Source organism: Echinops telfairi, unplaced genomic scaffold (genome assembly GCF_000313985.2).
Source record: "Echinops telfairi isolate 266 unplaced genomic scaffold, ASM31398v2 ScPeMD7_7469;HRSCAF=8507_0, whole genome shotgun sequence".
NCBI classification, from domain to species: domain Eukaryota; kingdom Metazoa; phylum Chordata; class Mammalia; order Afrosoricida; family Tenrecidae; genus Echinops; species Echinops telfairi.
Window position 1 is genome coordinate 41,846,155 of NW_022111372.1, and position 20,103 is coordinate 41,866,257.

Sequence of the window (20,103 nt, forward strand, 5' to 3'; positions counted from 1 at the left end):
CCTCCCCCTCTCCCATGTCCCCCCGGAACTGTCAGTCCCGTTGTTTTCTCCTCCAGATTGTTCATCCAGCCTGTCCTGTCCAGACAGGCCTGCGGAGACAACAACATGCACAAAAACAAGACTGTAAAGTGTTACAGTCTTGGGAACTCACAGCGGCGTTTCTACCCTGTCCTATAGGGTAGCTTTGAATTAGATTGCCTCGATGGCAGGGAGTTTATTTTGGGGCTGAGGGTTTACAGTGTTTTATTTTGTTACTGTTGATGAAGGGCTTTTTGGTGTGATTTTCTTTATATGACATCCACGATAGATAAATCTATAGAGACCATAACTAGAATAATAGTTTTTTAGGTTGTAGCAGAGGAGGATGAGGGGAAATGGGACGATAATAACAATGAGTACAAAAATGAAGAAAATGTTCTAAAACTGAGGATTGTAAACTCCATATATTCAAACCATTGAGTTGTATAGTGTGTGGATTATATGTCAATAAAACTATTTTTTTACAGACAGGTTAAGAAGAGCAAACATTCACACACATATAATATGCTATTCTGTAAATAGGGAGAGAGAATAAGTAAGTAAAGGTCTGGAAGGATAAACTCTATACCAAAAGTTTAGCAAAAGCAATCTCTGGTGGGGCTATGGGTGATCTATCTTCAGCACAAAAAGGCAGATTAGAAAGATAAACTCTCACATTCAGGATAATACAATCCTGGCAGTCTGTTCCACCTGCCACAAGTGACTCACCACCATAGGCTTGCCCCAACAGTGCTCTCTGCTCCTACTTTAGCCTTCTTCTTTACCTGGGCTTCAGTCTGTCAACACTCATTTTCTTCCAAGTCCCCACAACTCTCCTGACCCTGATCCTCCTCTCCTCCACCTTCCTCTACTTCCAATCCTCCTGGTTCTCCAACAGGATTAACTTCCTACATCTTGGACACTGTCCTACCCAAATCCACCCCCAAGGTTCAGAGAACCAACATTCCAATAACTCTTCCAGATCTCAAGTTTAAGGGTAAATAAAAAAATGAACTCTTTGTTAAGGAGGAGACAACGACCACACCCAGGATGTCCCCTTAAATATATAATAGGTTGACCTGTTGATAATTAATGAGTTAAACCTAGTCTGCAGATTTTACAATGCAAGGGCACTGGTCTTCTGACCCAGAACTGTAAAAACCACACACCTCCAAAATTAACTCTCACGGGATGTATAGAAAAGGTATGTCTATTTTTCTTTCAGGGAGGTAAAATTTTTAAAGTTTTTTTTTTTAGCTAATAAAATTTTATTGTTCAAAATGTACAGTTGGTTGGACCTGCTTGTGCACTTCCATCCTTTGTGGTCCTCTAAAGTTTTTTTTCTTCTCCTTTGCTGTTTAAAAATGTGTGAAATTTGGTCCAGGCTCTCTAAGCCAATGAAGTCTGCCTACATACGTATACTGCCAGGTTTACACAATTAAAAGGAATCTGCTTTCCATGTTGATGAAGATACGTCCATGTTAGGGAGATATAATTTATCTTTTTCTTTAATATACTGCAATTTAAGGTTTAATTTTTTAAGAGACCCTGACATGCCCGCCCTCCCTCCCAACCCAAATGCCCCGCCCACTTCAGGTCAGCAGATAGGGTCTCTCAAATCCCTGTCCTCGCTCCCCTATCTTTATTCTGAGCGCTTCCACACCTCCCGCTTCAACAACCCCTCCAGGTTATCACCACCCTCTTATGGCCACTAGCCCCTCCTCCAGGCCCCCACCATTCACTGAGGCTCCTAGCGGTCAGTCCTTCCAAGTTCCCACCATCCTCCTACCCTGCCCTGACTGACTGACACACACACACCCACCCTGGTTTTCTCCCAGCGCCTCAGGTAAGCAGCAGCGTATCAGCGTCACCTGCGGTAATGTCCGTGCTCCAGCCCTTCCGGCCTCCCCGCCCCCCCCTCCCCCCGCACTCTGGGTGGCGGTGGCGATGCCGTTGCCAAGGTGACGACGCCCCTCTTCCCAGTGCCCCAGGGGCAGGGGAAGGTGCTGTCGTGTTGACAGGACTGATAAAGGGGCTCAAGGACGGAAAGGTGCTGGCTTTAGGAATATTGAGGACTTGGAAGAGCTGCTTACCTGAGGCGCTGGGAGACGCGCGAAGTCGGGGAGAACCAGGGCAGATGCTGACAATTCCAGTGGCTTCAGACGCGGCAGCGAGCGCAAGGAGGCCAGAGGCGCTCTGGGTCGCTCAGGCGCCTGCGCTGGTGAGGCGGCGGCTCAGTGTGCGCATGCGCTCGGCTCAGTGTGCGCATGCGCTCGGCTCAGTGTGCGCATGCGCTCGGCTCAGTGTGCGCATGCGCTCGGCGCAGCGTACACCCTGTAGGGTCGAACGGCAGTAGGGCCCACGCCGCTCCTGAGTTCTGCTCCGCCGGCGGCGCTGGTCTGTCCCCAGTTGGCGTGGTTTTGTACCCTACGTCTCCGTTTCGGCCGGCGCCACGGCTTTGCCCGCGTCTTTTATGCCGAAAAAGAAGTTTTTAGCTTGTCTTTTATTTTTCAAATCCCGATGTAGAGTAAGAAATTGAAAGACAGGCCGGGTTTAGTCTCCTGCCCCTTGCGGAGACTGTCCCAAGGGCTTTCCTCCACCGTCAGCAAGTTTGTTGGCGGCAACTGTCGCCCCCATTTTACGGACGCGGAATTCGGGTGACCGGGGATGGACAAGGAGACGCGCGTGTTCGCCGAGAAGCACTTCCAAGACCTTCGGGATCGTCTGCCAGTCGCAGTCAGCCGGACCCCAGACTGCGTGGACTTCATCGAGAACCCCGACGCCTTCTCCTACAAGGACTTCTTTAAGGGCTACTTACTTCCCAATGTGCCCTGTGTTTTCTCCAGAGCCTTCACCGAGGACTGGGGCAGCAGGAAGTGCTGGGTGACGCCCGATGGGAAGCCCGACTTTGATTATCTGCTTCAGACTTACGGTGAGGACTGTGGGAAGCGCGGCGGGGCTTTCGGCTGGATGTTCCTTGACTAGCTCTCAGCGCGGGGCTGCCCCGCGCTGGGAACCCTGAGCGCATTCCTGAACCATGCCAGGGCCAGTGCCCTCTGACCGAGACGGTGGCTCTTCCCCACGTGCCCCTAGACCCCGGTCAGATTATAGGGGCGCGAATGCGAGGAGCCAGGGAGGCAAGGCATGAGTGAGAATTATCTGGTATCGGTGTTGGCAGTGAATTGGAGGGCCCGGACAAGGTCTGGGAGGATAGGTCAGCTCAGAGCACAAACTTGTCATGTCCCTCTTGTTCCAGGTGACGTGGTTGTACCTGTGGCAAACTGCGGTGTTCAGGAATACAACTCCAATCCCAAAGAACACATGCCCCTCAGAGACTACATCAAGTACTGGAAAGAGTACATCCAGGCGGACTACTCCTCTCCCAAAGGCTGTCTGTACCTCAAAGACTGGCACCTGTGCAGGTAAAGGGGCCCCGAGACCTTTCCATGAACTAAATGACCCCTGGTGGCTTTCTGGTGACGTTTTGGGCTGCTAACCCCAAGGTCAGCAGTTTGAAACCATCAGCCACTCCTCGGAAGAAAGATGAGGTTTTTTGCTCCCATGGAGAGTAACAGTCTTGGAAACCCACAGGGACACTGCTTCCCTGCCCTGTCCGGTTGCCCCAGTGAGTTTGAGTTTTTTAAATGAACCCAGACTTTTCTGCCTTTGAGGCTGTCAGCTGTGCCTACCAAAACCCTTTCTTTTTCTCATTAGGCATTTTAATCAGGGTACCAGAAAGCAATTCCCTTCAGCTTGATTTCAAGTGTTATTTTTCAGAACAGCGCCCTCGTATGCTGTTCTTCTCCACCATGTTTGCCCAGAGTCATCTGTGAAGATTCCTCTATACCCTCCCCATCCAACTGGCATCATGATTATCTGCTTCATGCTAATCCTTCTTCCTTTCAGATGCCCGTAGAACCTTCCTCTCTTTTCCACTTCTTTTTCAGTTCAGACCCTGCCCTTTCCTTCACTTGTTGCTACAGGAACCTCTGGATTGAGCTCCCCAAAACTAACCTAGCCCCCTCCCTTGCTAGGCTCTTAGAAGGTTGTCAAAATGATCCTTTCAGTAGGATTGTGCTCTGCCCCATGGTTAAAACCCCCATCGCATTAAAGTAGCATTCAGAACTTTTCACAGTGTATCCCCACCTACCATTGCTGGGCAGCTCCTCTGTACCCCTCAAGACCCAGCTCAAATGACCCCATTCTGAGATGTTTTCATGAAAAGATGGTCTCCCACAGCACCACTCCAACTCCAGCCCAAGGCTATTCTTTTCATGAACAGACCACATGATCAGACTCCTGCCACTTGGCACGGAGCCCAGCACATAGTAGTTACTCAGTTAATGTTGAACGAACAAGACAATTGGATTCCTGTTGTAGTGATGTGGAAATTAAGGCTCAAGAAGGTAAAGTGTGCATAGAACCCAGGCCGCTTGGATTGTGATTCTCAGGATCAATGTAATAGTGCATAGACAGATACATGAACCTAAACACTGTCATGAATCTTGAGTGTGGGTTTTAAATTAATAATGAGCCTCCTACCTTGCCCTCTGACCTACCATCACTCAGGACTTTCCCTTCCTGATGACGTTCACTGGTAAAACAGCAAAGGAGGCTCACAGAGCCAAGAAAAATTAATAAAATGTCTACAGTACATTAAGAAGCCCCCCTGGATAACCTAGAACTGGCCTAAGAAAGTATGTGAGTCATCTGGGTCTCTGCCAGTGCCAGTTACCTACTGTCATTTAACAAGAGATTCCAAGGCCACTATTTGCTCTCCTTTATTATGTGCCTCAGCAATTCGAACAGGGCTCTACTGAGCCATTCTTCTGAGTCTCCCTGGATGTCTCAGTGTGTCCTTAGATGATGACTCAACTGGCTGAAGGATCTGAGATGGCCCCACTCACTGGCAGTTAGCCTTGGCTGGTGACCTTGACCACGGTCACCTTACAATGAAGAGAGAGCTGTGAGTATGTCTCCACAGTGCTTTTTGTCTCTCATTAGTCAATGTCCTGTTGACCAAAACCGAAGACCCAGTCCAGCCTCAGTGTGGGGCCTGCAGAGGGAGGGGAGCTACAGGGCCTGTTCTTCCTACCATTTCCCCTGTGTGCTCTCCACAGGGACTCCTCGGCAGAGGATGTGTACTCCCTGCCCGTGTACTTCTCATCAGACTGGCTGAACGAATACTGGGACGCCATCAACGTGGATGACTACCGCTTCGTCTACATGGGGCCTAGGGGTACCTGGTAATGCTGGGCGCCCAACAGCTCCCTAAGGCTGCAGGGTCTGCCATCTTTCCTTCCTTCCGGACTGCCTCAGATCTCGGCCCGAACCTTCCCTACCAGTATGTCAGCCTTTGTCCAGAGCTTCTTGGAGCTTCCCATTAGGGAGGCTAACAAGTTGACCTGTGAGTGTGGCATTCCGAGTCCTTCCTGTCTGACCCAGTCCACTCTCCCTGCCTCCACCCCGAGCCTGTACGGCTTCGGTAGTCATTCTTGGGGCCAAGTGAGGGAGGTGTGGACTACCCCTCCGGCTTGCAGCCAGGGTTGTCAGGAGAGGAGCTCCTCAACACAGATGTGAGAGCTGGGGGCAAGAGGGTGGAGAGCCTTGTTCCACATGAATAAGAGGGGCTCCCCCACTTTACTCTGAGGCCTCTAGGATGGTGAGCCCACTAGGCTGCAGACAGTCTCATCCAGAAAAACAAAAGACCACTCCCAAACCAACAGGCACGAACCAAGAGCTCTCGCCACAGGTCGCCATTCCATGCCGACATCTTCCGCTCCTACAGCTGGTCTGTCAACGTCTGCGGGAGGAAAAAGTGGTTCTTGTTTCCACCAGGGCAGGAAGAAGCCCTGCGGGATTGCCATGGGAGCCTGCCCTACGACATGACCTCACCGGCACTCCTTGACGTCCGCCTGCACCCGGCACATGCTCGCTGCAGCACACCATTGGAGGTCACCCAGGAAGCAGGCGAGATGCTGTTCGTACCCAGTGGATGGCATCACCAGGTCCACAACCTGGTAAGGGTGGCACTCCCTGCCCCATGGGCTAGCCCAGACAGAAATCAAGAAGACACACCTGAAGCCGACCAGCCACAGAGATGGAGCTGAACTGAGCTGAGCTCTGGCTTCGGGCACCTGCATCCCTTCCCTCAGGTGCAGGGAGCTTTCCATCTACCATTCACATGTGTCTCCCTCCGCCCAACACCCATAGCCCACCTCATCCTGCAGTACCTGTCCTGGATGCCTTCCTGCAGGACGCACTTCTTGCCCTCTCCCAGTCCCATAGTGGGCAGCCGGCTCCCAGGAAAACGCAATTGGCTGACCCCCGTGTGTGGACACCTGTGATTCATTCACACAGCATTGCTGAAGGCCTCCCCACCACTCTGTCATTTTCCCTCCCATGTCCCTCCTCCCTGGGCCAGTGGTAGGCAAGGGGTCCACAGACGGTAGCCTTGCCCCAGGCCTGCGCTGGCTCCCTTCACCTCCAGAGGCTGGCCAGCACTCAGACCCTCAGGATGCTCATCCAAGCTGGATTATCTGTGGACCAGACTACCCCAGACCTGCCTTCCTCTGCAAGCACAGAGAAGTCTGCTAATATCTTTTGTGTGAGAGGGAGCCACCTGGCCCAAGAGGGCAGGCCTCCATGGTCAAGTTCCAGACCTCACACTATCTATGGCACAGGGCATGGCCCCTTGTTGCCTGCTCACTGCTCATGGACTAGAGGAAAAGGGGTAAAGGTGGTGCCCATCATGGGCTCATGGTACCTATCTGTGCTCTGCCTTGTCTAGGAGGACACCATCTCTATAAACCACAACTGGGTCAACGGCTGTAACCTGGCTCCCATGTGGCACTTCCTGCAGCAGGAGCTCCACGCTGTGCAGCAGGAGATCAGGGAATGGAGAGATGCCATGCCTGACTGGCACCACCACTGCCAGGTATGACCAGACCCGGCAGTCGGGGGTGGGGGTGTCTTCACCCCTTCTCTGAGTTCCGGCTCTGCTGCTATTTCCCTGCCATCGTGAGCATACGCTCTAGCCTGGGATCCAGGGCCTCACAGTGCAGCCCTCAGATAACAGTGTGGGTCTCTGCCCTTTGCCTCCCTCCTACTGCATAAGAAGGACTTGACCAGGCAAAAGCAGACCAGGCCAGCTGTGGGCCCTTGCATAAACATGACCCGGGCTGTGGACATGGGGCAGAGAATCACCGGGGCTGCCGGTGGGAAGGTCTGTGGCAGCATGCAGCAAGTCGCAGAACTAAAGCTGCTGTGTTTAGGAGATACTGCATATACTTGAGTGTAAGCTGACCCGAATATCAGCCGAGGCACCTAATTTTACCACAAAAACTGCATTTAAAATGTGCTCAAAAACTCAGCTTATCATGAGTACATATGGTAGTTTGTTATGTAAACTTGTACCTAAATTTTTATAACTCAAAAACTCACTGCCATTGAGTCGATTGACTCATAGCAAACCAATAGGACAGGATAGAACAGCCCCTGAGGGTTTCCAAGATTGTCACTGTTTACCGGAGTGGAAAGCCTCAAAGCCGCCTCATTCTCCCAGAGAGCAGCTGGTAGTTTCAAACTGCTGACATGACACCACTGGAGTTCCTATCCTGACAAAGCTCGGAGCACCATTTGGGTAGGAAGCTATCTGATATGACCCATCTTTATGGTGGCATACTGTAAGAAGCAGGGATCCAAGTTTATTTCCAGATTCGCTTACTGTATAAACTCGTTTATAAGTTGAGGTTTTTCATGCAGTTTCTGTGGTAAAATCAGGTGCCTCCGCTGATATTCAGGTCGGCTTATTCACATCTGATCACTGTGAGGCCACGAAGCCTCCGGGGGTATCTCTCATTTTTGTCCCCAAATCATTGTGCTTGAGGGCACAGCCCAGGTTTTGAGGTGCTTTGCAGCCTGGGACTCTCCACAGTTGTCTGTTGTATTGTGCTGTTACCCAGCAGTGCCTCACCCCTGCCTTTCTTTCTGGCCCAGGTGATCATGAAGGCCTGTTCAGGGATCAACTACGAAGAGTTTTACCAGTTCCTCAAGATCATCGCTGAAAGGAGGATCCTCATCATGGCACCTGGGGTGCACACTGAGACGACAGCAGGGGATGCTGCCAGCACTGGGCTGAGCACCCAGCAGGCTGCTTTTGACGCCAGTCGCATCGCTGAGGTGTTGGTGTCCTTGATCGCCAACCCAGACTTCCAGAGAGTGGACACCAGCACCTTCTCCCTGCAGCCGGAGGAGCTCCTGAGGCAACTCGAGGAGGCCATCACTGCCGTTGCGAGCCTTTAGCGCTCCTCAGGGAGGGCATGGGGCGTGGACGCATGGTCCACGCTCCACCTTGAGGCACTGTCATGGTAGGTGTTGCCTGGTTTCAGGTGCCCCCTCTGTAAATAAAAGTACTGCCCTCAGATGTGTATCTTCCAAGTATACCCCTTCATCCTGACCTTCATTTGCCTCACTCAAAAAAAAAGGGTCTGAGACAGTCCCTGGCTGTTCATTGGCATTGCAAAGGCCCGGAACCCTTTAACAGCCCCTGAGGTCCTTTCTGGAACTTCTAATTGGGTTGCTTCTTAGATGAGTCCCTGCCAGAACTGAGAGTTTGCTCCGGCACAAGTGGCTAGGAAGGAAAATAGCAGACTGACTACAGCAAAGGTTCTGGGTCCCTGAAGGATGCGGAGTAGTGGGTCAGGAACTGGGGAGTACAGCCGGGGCATTGCTTTGGCCCAGGGCTGTCTTTGAGACAGACCTGAAGATGTCTTTTCCAGGTGTGAGGCCCTCTCTTGAAGGCTTAAGTGCTGGAAACAGACTTAGTCTGGGCATTAGTGCTGATTCATCAGCAAAGTCCCAGTGAGCCACCAGTCTGGGCTCAATGCCAAACAACCCAAATGTCCTGCAGTAGATGACTCAGTAACCAAAATGCATATTCATACAATGGTTGATACTCAACCACCACAAGGAAGTCAAGACTGACATATGTTGTACATTGGAGTATACCTTGAAAATAATAAGCTATGTGTGTTAGTCCGGGTTGACTAGAGAAACAAATTCATAGACACCCCTGTATAAGAAAAAGCTTTATATCAAAAAGCAGTTGTATATTGAGAAAACATCCCAGTCCAGATCAAGTCCATATGTCCGATACCACTCTATAAATTTCTCTTCAGACTCATGCAATAATACAAAATGCAGGAAGATCACAGGCCAGTAGGTGTGGAGTCTTGTGGGTCCAGTGGCAGTGGAATCATCTCAGTGCTGGCATGGGTCTCCACGTGGCCCCTCCAGGTCCAGGGCTCTGGCTCCATCAGCAAGCATATCTCCATATGGCTTGTCAACAGGAAGATGAAGCAGAAAGAGAGTATCTGACCTCCAGTGAGCTATTTATCTCCTTTGTGCCTCCAAATGAGGTCATCAAGCTGCGACCTGATTGACAGACTAGACTCCACCCCTTCTTCAAGTTGACAGTACATTATGTAACTGCCACACTCTGAAAGAAGCCAGATCCAGAAACCATGTACTCTGATTCCATTCAGATGAAAAATCCAGAGTGGATAAATTCATAGACAGAAAGCCCATACTGTGGCCCGGGCCTAGTTTGAAGAGGGCAGTGTGTGGTAGATTTCTGTGGTGGTGAACGTGTTCGGGAACCAGATGGTGGTCATGGTTGAACAGCGTAAGTACATAAAGTGAGCTTAAACCAAAAAGTATGAAGGGGCTATGCTACCCAAAAAAGGACCCAAGTGAGGGGCAGCAAAGCCGCAGTGCTCATGCTGGCTATACAGTACAGCCCCGGTACTCGACCGCTTCAGTAATCGACATACAGTAACCGGGTTTCCGTGTGAAACGTCCAACGAAACATTGGAATCTGACCCGACACGTGACTCTTGTAAACAAAAGCAGTTCATGTTTTGGTCACAGCATTAGTTGGTGTTGTTAGTATGTGTTCTTTAAACCTTTTGCGGCTGTGATCCAAGCATTTTGCTATATTTTTCTTAGTTTTTGTACTGTTTTTGGATGAAAAACATGGGTCCTAAAGAGTTTTTTGAAAAGAATCATCATGATAAGGAACTAGTTAACCGTGTTATTGATGTTGTTGATGATAATTTAGTAAACTCTGTTTAGAAAACAGTTAAACGCCAACAGTAGACCAAATAAAGCAGATTTTTTTTTTTTTTAAGAAAGTCAGTCAGATCCTAGTGAAAAAAGGCAAAGAAGGGAGAAAACTGAAAATCAGCTACGAGTTGATTTTTATGGAAGGGGATTCCCCTTCCAAACAATGACTCTCTCCACACCTCCTCTCCACACCGTGTCCACAGATCCAGATCCTCATCAATCTCCAGGTATGGGCCATATTGTAGTTGTGAATAACTTTTTTAATGTGTTTAAGTCTTATTTATGTTATTTAACTATGAACTTATTTACTTTGAGATTTCTGTGTAATTTTTTTTATAAAAAGGCAAGGTTAGGGTAAAAACTTGGTGGTCGAGAACCAATTAATCCGTTTTCAGTTCTTATGGGAAAAATTGATTCGGAACTCAACTGCATCGCATCTCGACCCTCCTAGAACAGATTAGCGTTGAGGTCCGGGGTTCTACTGTAGTCTTGTTCTAGGTATTATACTTTTGAATATGCATATCCTTTGATGCAGAAACCCCATCCCTGGGACCCAATCCAGGCAGAGAATATCAGTGTATTAGGACACATCAGTTTGTTTACCACAGCAACCCTGATATGGCAACAGAAAGAAATCAAGTTCGGGACCAACTGCAACAGCCTACCTCCTTTCTAGAATATTCTGTGGCTGAGTAAGGTCACAGCTCAGGACGTGGAGGGAGGTTGGTGATATGCTCTCTGAGATGTCAAGTTGCCAGGAAAAAACAACACATGAGCGTAAGCACCCATGCCCATGACCTACCTGCCCATTTCGACATAAAGAACCTTATTAAGCATAACGATATGAAAGGCTTGGGGAAAGTGTGGGAGGATAGCAAGCAGAATGCGCCATGAGGTATCTGGGCCCAGGGAGCGAGCTTAATGATCAACAGTTGCAAAATGTAGAACTAGTCATGGCCTAAGGAGAGTGAAAATAGTATAAATTACTTGTGTCCAATATCCTTACAAATATGGGAAAAGTCACTTTGCACTTGGCCAAAGCTGAGGTTGGGCTGCGAGGCTGAGGGTGATGATGAGTTCCCTTTGTGACAGAAAGGTGGGTCACTCAGGGTAGACAGCCCTGTTAGGGATCTCCACGGAGTCTCCAAGGTGGTGTCTGGACCCAGAGACCCTCTCTGGGTCCCTTGAAGCCCCCCTGCACCTGCACTCGCCCTGAGCCTGCGCTGGTCATCTTGGCCCCTTGCTCAGGGGAGAAGGAGTTGAAGATCTGTTGTCCTCCTCTCTGGCCTCCTACAGGGGGTTCTGCAAAGACAGTGCCTGGTCACAGACTTAGGAATCATCAGAGTCCTGCCTTACCACTGCCACGGGGGGGATACCCCCACATGACCTTCTGCAGCCCTGGCAGAGACAGGTATCTGCCCAGACCTCCAGCCTTGGGGAAAATAAACTGACAGTTCCAGGCCTCAGAATGAATGTTGAAAGCAGGTATCTCACCCAGTCCTACTCTTCTTGTGTCATGGTGGATGTGGGGATAAGTATGAAGATGTCCATGGGATCACGGATCCTGGGGGAAGCCCCTTCTCTGCGAGGCTGCTACCTCGCTTGATGCAGTTGACTGCATCTGGGCCCTGCCATCTGGGATCCCCCATTTCCCCCATCTGTCACATTTTTGAATAGCATGTTCACATTCCCAGGTCATGGCTGTCAGGGTGGGAGATACCTGCTTTCAACGTTTACCACTTTCTAACCTCCCTGGACAAACTCACTGCTCCCTCTGAGTTTCTGCGTCACGGTGCTTCCTCCCAGACTTGCGCAGGCTGGCTGGTGCCTTTTTGACCGTCCGTAATGGAAATCACATCCATTTCTTCTTTGGTGCATGACAGCTGCCAAGCAGGACAGCTCTCCCAGCTGCACCCTCCCCTGCCCTTAGGCCATCCTGCTCAGTCCTCTTGGCTATCAGCCTCTTCATTGCTAACCGCCCAGCTAACAGACAGTGAAGCAGCCCACTCTGCTCTCTGCTGTTAGGCTTTGCTATTGTTACCTGACCCAGCCCATAACCAGAGTAGTGGCCCTCTCTTTGTCCCCCATGTCCCCTCTGGGCTTCTCTTCATCTTCAATGGTCAGACTTTGACCTGTATTACAGCTCTTTTTAGGATGCTTCCCTTACGAGTACCCCAAGTCCAGGCTCTTCTTGGTTTGAGGTGTAACCAAACATCTAGTCAAATCAGTGCTGATCCAGGAACTAGAGAGGACCACCAGATGGCAGTGTTGTTAACCGGGCTGTTGATGGAGGATACACACTGATGGGACCCCACCTGCTGCTCCTTGAGAGCGAGAAGAGTTCTGTAACGAATTGGTCTTGGAAACCCACAGGGGCCGTTTTCCTGGTCTTATGGGGTTGCTGTGCGTCAGAATTGACTCCATGGCTTTGAGTGAGGACGCGCTTTGACAGGTTTGCAGGCGTGAGAAATTCCTTATGTCATTAAACTTTCCAAAGACAAAATACTGGGGTACCCCAGAAGCTGTTGGACACCTCAGGGTAGAGAGGAACTGAAGAGGGCTCATATATCAGGTGTCTGGGTGAGAGAGTTCCGAAGGCCAACAGCTGCTTGTGGTCTTTTATGCTCATCTTCTCTCAGGCTAGCAGATTTGGGGTATACTGTTCCCGGGGTATTTAAAGCAGGAAGGTTCTAAATGGCTCAGCGGCTGCTTGTGTAATTGCTAGAGGCCACTGAGTCAGCCCTGGACTCCTAGGACCCCCTGCACCATGGAATTAGATGCTGCTGCTTTTGTGAATTATATGTGACCCCCACCCTTCAGGCTTTTACACAGAAGAATCATTTAAACCTTGGACCAAAATTCTCTGAGATCATCTAAACCAGTGATTCTCAACCTTCCTAATGCTGCTACCCTTTAATACAGTTCCTCATGTTGTAGTGCTCCCCCCCCACACACCATAAAATTATTTTCATTGCTACTTCATAATTGTCATTTTACTACTGTTATGAATTGGGCAACCCCTGTGAAAGGGTCATTCGACCCCCAAAGGGGTCGTGACCCACAGGTTGAGAACCACTGATCTAAACCATAGCTGAGCTGAATCAGAGGAGAATGTCTGCCTTGAGCAAGGTTTTGTTTTGTTTTTAAAGAATTAGCTATATGAGATCAAGATAGTCAGCAGGAAAGGTTGGGTGAGAGGCTTGGGGTGCAGAGTTCATACTGATGGCGATGAGCCACGTGTAGAGAGATCAAGAAGGGTGGCGCAGCCGGAGTAGTGCCGGCAGCAGTGTCACTGACCTGTGTGCACAGACAGGGTTTTGCGGTCTACATCTGTGCAGCATTAGAGAGCAGCCAGGGGCTTCAAACTGGAGACCTTTCGGTTATCGGCCAAGTGCTTTAACCACGGTGGGTCTTCTTGTGAAAATGACAACATAGGAAGCCCTATGGGGAAGTCCTACCCCTTCTACAGGTTTGTTGTGCATCACAATCCACCAAACCAGATACGCCTGCCCCATCCGAGTTTCCTCTCGAATTCCACATGCATGCCCACTCAGTGACTTCCCAGCGGAGATAGTGATGGTGAGGTCACAAGAGCAAAGGACATACGGAGCGGGGGCTGACAAGAAAAAAAAAAGAGGTTGGGGGCAGATTTTTGCCAGAGGGCAGTGGCAGCTGGGGAGAAGAGAGACAGGCCAGGATGATGGGCAGAGTGCTCTCCCAGGTTCCAGGGGTCTGAGTGGGCCCTCCCATCCTCAGGGAAACCTACAGAGAATGGGACTCAGGGACCTGCCATCACCACTCAGGACCCTGGGAACTCGGAGTGGAGGGGTCTGTCAGTGAGAAGCCTTCAGTCCATCTTTCAAGTTGGGGTGCTTGGAGTGCGTGACTCCACGGGTTCTACAAAGGAGCCCTGGGGGATAGTGGGTGACGAGTTGGGCTGCTACCCACTACGTCCGCAGTTTGAACCCATTGCTCCTCCGGAGAAAGATGAGGCTTTCTGCCCTCCTAAAGACTGACAGCCGCGGAAGCCCCCAGCAGCAATTCTACTCTATCCTATAGGGTCGCTATGAGTCAGAAGTGTTTTTGGTTATTTTTTTTAATGTATTATTAATTGGGAGTTAATTCATGTATCTTATCATTCCATAGTTCAATCATGTCAAGCAGAATTGGTCAATTGCTACCACAATTGTAGTATTAAATAAAATGGGTATGGGGAGGGTGAGGGGCCAGCCCCCACCGCTGCTACTACTACTACCCACAGGTTCAGTAAGCACAATTGTACGGTTGAGATATATAAGTATTATATCAAAGTCATCGAGAGCATAAGAGGTATTACAATAATACAGTCAGACACATTACATGATAGCCTTGCTCACCTCCGCCCCACTTGGTGGTCCTCATAAGGGGAACCCGGCCACCAGAGCAGGAGCCACCTCCCTCGTGGGAGCAGCCGCCCTCGTGAGAACCAGGGAGCCTCCATATTTATTGCCAACCATGCATCATATCACTTTAGGGGGATCTGATTACAGAATCACATCACAGAAAGGGGCAATACAATTCATCCTTGAACAAGTTTGATCACTCTGGTGTCTCATACAATAAACAGACAATTACTATCCTGGGAGGCATGCAAGCCCCCTGATAGCAGACAACAACCTACGACATAGGGAGGGGTTGTAACATAGACAATACAAGCAATAGGAGGGGGATGACCTAGGGGTGAATGCTCAATAGTAAAGGGAGGGAATAGGGGAGCATGTGTGGCAAGATGGATGGTCCTTGGACTCGATATGGTAGCCTGAGCTTAGTCATCCTAGAGTGGTCCCGGGCTTGCCTTTGGGCACTGCTTCAAGGGAACAATAGCAGAAAGGACTGGGCCCTACTTAGGGTGAGTCAGACTATACAGTCTGGTTGCTCTAGATGTCTGGTGTTAAGGAGAATAACCTCTGACCTACTTTCGCTGACCACCTAGTGTACAGTCATTCGTAAGCAGCTAAGTCTGGTACGTATTTTGGGGGGAAACAGCTTGAGAGAAATCCTTCTGTTTCCCATACACAATCAGTTTCCAAACATTCTTTTTCTTCCGGGTCAACTTGACATCAGCTCCCTTATACCCCCACCACCAGGGTACACCTCCAAAACCCTTATTCTACTTGGTATCCCTATAGATTCATCCATCTTGGGTTTCATAAACCTAAAAACAGAAAAACCTATAACACGACTTCTAGAGGGTGATGACATCACAGGAGGGATTAGTATCAGAGCCTACATTGTGAGACTCCGGTGTGCAGAAGGCTACGGATGACAGTGGGAGCCCAAGATACATTTGTGGAACTACATAGGAAATATGCCTCCAGGGAATTCCCTCTATCCACAATGGAGGGGTGGGAGGAAAGTGGTTACTAAAAAGAGTGCTTGCGAGAGATGAGTACAGAAGATCAAAGGCATAAATCTGACTTGAACAGTTAAAACTGTCAGTTGATCCCCCTCTGGTACACGCTGGACCTGATCTGCTTTTCAACATTTTCTGAATTTTTGTTTTGTTTTGTTTGTGTTCATTCATAGCAGGGTTATTTATTTTGTTAAGGATTCTAAATATGCAGACGTCTTTGCTGGCTTTGGTATTCCACCGACCACCTGCTGTGCCCTGAGGTCTTGGAAATACATTCTATTCCCTGGAAGTAGTTCAGAACTCTCCCCAAAATAACTGAGAATTGGAGGGGTGGGGAGTGGGGGCTGAATGACTTGAAGTTAAACAGCTCAGGACAGCACACTGGAATACAAATCTGAGACCCAGGATCAAGACCAGACCTTACTGGATCCTCAGGGGCAGCTGGGGGAAGTGGGACTTGGCCCTGGCTGTGGAGAGGATGCCTCGTGAGTGAGCTGGACCCAAGGCCAGTGTATGCAAGGATGGAGGAAGGCAAGGCTGCAGAGGTCCCCCACACCACCTGCAGAGCCTGAAGACCCCACCCTGTTGTCACTGTGGAGGGGCGTGGGTTTGGAGGTTTTCCCGTCAGGGTGAGTGCTGGCCACCAGGGTCGGCAGGCTGTCCCGTCAGTAGGATGCTCCTGGCTTTGCTGGAACAAAGGAATGTTGCAGGAGACATGGCCACACACCCTAGCTGGCTGGGAAGAAAATCCCAGATCTCCTCCCCTGAGAGTTCACCTTGGCCAGATGCTGTGTTAGCCCCTGTGGGTACTGACAACCACTCGCATGGCCCCTGCACTCAGGATCTCACAATCTGAAGGGGGACCAACACGAACACATGACAACAACTACACATGGATGAAAAGAAAGTGCTGTAACAAAAATCAAGGAGACCTGGTGGCGTAGTGGGTTATGCATTGAGCTGCTAACCACAAGGACAGTGGTTCAAAACCACCAGCCGCTCTGTGGGAGAAAGATGGGGTTGGGGGCTACCATAAAGATGTTCAGCCCCATAAAGCCACAGAGGCAGTTGATCTCTGTCCTGTACGTCACTCTGAGTTGGAATCGACCTGATGGCAGGGAGTTTGGTTCGGGCTGGGGAAACACTGGACAGGGGAGGTCTGAGGGACCTCACTGAGGTGACATTGACGCTGTGACCCACCAGACAAAAGGGAGCCAGTCCTTTGCAAGTCCGAGAACAGCGTGCTTGGGAGAAGGCCGCAGTGAATCTTCCCGGAGAGGAGACAATCGTGGCCAGTTGGCTGCGTGAGCTCAGCAGAAGAGGTGGAAAGAGGGAGGACAGCAAGGTCGATTCCTATTGCCTGGTCACTCACTGACCGAGTGAATGTTGACTCATAGTGACCCTTTAGGGCACTGTAGCACTGCCCCTGTGAGTTTCCAAGACTAACTCTGTATTGGAGTAGAAAGCCCCATAGTTTTTGAGGAGCAGCTGGTGGTTTTGAACTGCTGACCTTATGGATCACTGATGTAGAGTGCAGCCTAATGTAAGGTGACCAGACGTTCCACTTTTGGCGGGACAGTCCCGATTTTTGGCATTTTTTAAAAGTCCCAATTTTTTGGAAAGAATGCACGACAAGCTAGGGAATGGTCTATTTGGTCCTATATAAACCAAATTTTTAATCAAGAACACCGCGTCCCGGTCAATGGTGTCCCGCTTTAAATCTGGTCACCTTAGCCGAAGGCATAACCACTATACCACCATGGTTTCTTAAGTTCTGGTGGCCTGGAGTAACTCTTTCCTCCTCTCTGACAGCACCAATCCAAAACATAATGGCTCACAACAACAAGCATTGCTTATGACAGTTCCTGTGGACTGGAACGTGAGCCCAGCTTACCTGGTCCTCTGCCTCAGACTTCCTCAGGAGGCAGTGGACTCCACTGAGGCTCCACTGGGAGAGGATCCACGTGTGTTATTGGCCAGATCCCATTTCATGTGCACTGTTGAGCAAAGACTTCAGTTCCCTTTGACTGTTCACTAGGGCCCTCCTCGGTTCATCGGGGCCGTGGAGACACAGGCAGGTTACATGGACATCACAGCTGCTTCCCCAGAGGCAGGGAGAGTCCGAAGAGTTTAGTCCAGCCTGTTTTTACAGAAGGGAGCACCCAGTCGAGTCTGCTTCAGGGTGCGGGAATGGCACAGGCTGCGCAGACCAGGAGGTGAGGATTGTTGGAAGCCTTGTGTAGGCTGCCCACCGCTTAGCTGATTGAGGCACTTGCATTATTAGATGCCAAAAGTCCTGGGAAATTATTGGAGCGCTTTATGCCAGCGGGTGAATATATCAAAATTCCACTTAAGTATAAGCCCCTCGTGGTACAGACGTGGTAGAAGGGCAGCTGAAGAGAGGAAGACCCTCGACAAGATGGAGTGCCGCTGTGGCTGCAGTCATGGGCTCGGGCAAAGTGGTGAGGATGGCGCAGGGCCGGGCAGGCTTTGTTCTTGTGCACAGGCGCACTGTGGATCAGAACCAACTTGATGGCCCCTAACAACAACAACATGGCACAGACTATAAAGTACAAGTCCAGGTGGAAACGTGACTTTCCCAAGATCACACTGGCAGAACCCAGCACGGCTTGGAGTAGAAATCTGTGCTCCTTTCCACTCTCTCATCTCTACGGTTCTCCATTAGCTACTGAGCACCACCCTGTAGCGTCCACGGGACCGTCTGATGTATTCCCAGTGAAGGCCCTGGAAAGCAGACACTAGAATGATCCTCACTGGATAGATAGACTGGGGAGCACTGAGTGGAATAGTCGCAAACTGGTGAGAAAGGATAAGCTAGGTGTGTACTCGCCTCTTGCTTCTCAAAGCTGGTTCCCTGGGTAGACCCAGGCTTCCCAGCTCTGTTGAGGATGTAACTGTGTGCTTTGACGGCGATGGCGTGGGAGAGAGATGAGTATTCAGCAGCCCAGAGGGGCTGGTAGGGAGACCTTGTCCAAGTGTAAGGAACCCAAGATGTGACCTCTGTGATAGAGCCCAACAGAACTCGCATCCTTGGAAGCCAAGTGCCCACACCCCATCACCAGGTATTAACCTAGCTCCTTTGGGCAGAGACACTCATGAAGGCTAAGTATTCTCTTGTGGTTTCCTAACTTGTCGAGGCTCTAGCCGTTTCCTTCCTGAGAGTCAACCTTTTCTGAAGATTAAGACAATTCGGTACTCATCCCTGAAGGTTTTGGCCATTTGCCAAAAGGAGCCCCCAAAGGTAGCACAGGCCAATCCAGGTTAAGCCCACCATTCATTGTGATCCCCCTGGCACAGCCTCACGCCTCTCCCCGAGGCCATGCCAGGAGTCTACAGGCCAGACCAGCCCTTGTCTTCATTGGGTTCCAGTAATGAGACAAGGACGAACTGAAGACAGAGTTGATGAGGCAAAACGTTGTCCAGACCAGACAGGGTTCATTTGGGGAGAGAGTCAGGTGGGAGACATAGTTTTGTTAGTATTGGGGAGGGGATACAGATTATGAAGATAATGAAAATTATCTTGCTGTTTCTGTGCTGCTACTTCACGATTAACACGTATTGCTGGCTCACTCAGGGCCCACCACACACCACCTCAGAATCCCTGGATCATTTGTCTGGATCTGACCAGGAGTTGGGACATGGCAGGGCCCCAGGCATCAGTTGGGTGCCTTGGAAACTGGGGATTAGAATGGCAACAGTAGGTACCTGGTTTGTATCCCTGTCCCCATCACCTCTCCCATAGGGTGCTAGCACATAAGTCTCTACCCACCCAGTTTAGACTCAGAGCTTTAGAGACAAGATGGTCAGTGGGTCCCAAGCCAAGTCTGAACTTTCACCTGGATTGTCTTGGCGCGCCATGCTTTCCCAGTGTGGAACTGTCACTAGCTCTGGCATCGATTGGGTCATTGATGAGCCTGTGACACCTGGCTCCTCTCCGATCCTCCTGTAGCTGCTCTCAGATGGTGATATCTTAGCCTCTGCTCACCCAGCCCCCTCCTATTCACTGCAATACTCTGCTTCCCTGGATAGTGAGGGGCAGGGGTGGAGGGTGGGGGGATAGCGGGGCACTGTAGAGCCCAAGGCAGACCTAGTTAATTCGATTTAACGGTTTCATGCTGCAGCGCCAAGACAACCTGACAAGCAGGACCAACCTCCCCTCCTCAAAGCAGGGCCTTCTCTTTCACACTGCAGATTCCGTGAGCGGCCAGCAGATCCATCTTTCCACCGAAGCATATGTTCTCTAATTTGGGGGTTTTGTGGAACTCATGCCCTGGGGCATGGCCACATTTCACACCCACATTTCACCATCTCTTGTTGACAGACATGGAACTGGGGATTCCCCTGATGCCAAGCAGACATGAGGGGAACAAGTTCATTTTCCTCCAGGAAGATAGCCATGTATGTCAGTATGTATTCAATAACCCAAGCATTTCTAAACAGATTGAAATGCCACACTGAATCCTTTGTCATAATAATATCCAAAGAATCGTCCCTCTCCCTCCCTCTCTCTCTCCTTTCTCTCTCTCTAAGAAAAAAAAGTAAAAAAA

General features: G+C 50.1%; 2 protein-coding genes across 5 annotated transcripts in view; one reads left to right on the plus strand and one right to left on the minus strand.

Moving 5' to 3' along the window:
* The window catches only part of SNAP47 (synaptosome associated protein 47), a 78,261-nt gene extending 76,065 nt beyond the window's left edge, over nt 1–2,196 (minus strand). The window contains exon 1 of one of the 3 annotated variants that reach the window (XM_004696876.2): nt 2,112–2,196. The gene's annotated coding sequence lies outside the window, so the exon portion shown is untranslated. The remainder of the gene's footprint in view (nt 1–2,111) is intronic. The other 2 variants (XM_045284887.1, XM_045284886.1) reach the window with 2 other exon arrangements.
* Nucleotides 2,197–2,397: 201 nt separating this feature from the next.
* Nucleotides 2,398–8,462, plus strand: JMJD4 (jumonji domain containing 4). 2 transcript variants are annotated; one of them, XM_004697270.2, is made up of 6 exons: nt 2,398–2,950; nt 3,275–3,440; nt 5,139–5,264; nt 5,771–6,038; nt 6,809–6,955; nt 8,017–8,462. In XM_004697270.2, exons 1-6 carry the CDS (start codon nt 2,686–2,688, stop codon nt 8,320–8,322), a joined length of 1,278 nt encoding a protein of 425 aa, XP_004697327.1. In that variant the 5' UTR covers nt 2,398–2,685; the 3' UTR covers nt 8,323–8,462. The 2 variants fall into 2 exon arrangements, with proteins under 2 accessions (XP_004697327.1, XP_045140574.1); XM_045284639.1 differs by having other exon boundaries at nt 5,139–5,257; nt 5,857–6,038.
* The last annotated feature ends 11,641 nt before the right edge of the window (nt 8,463–20,103 follow it).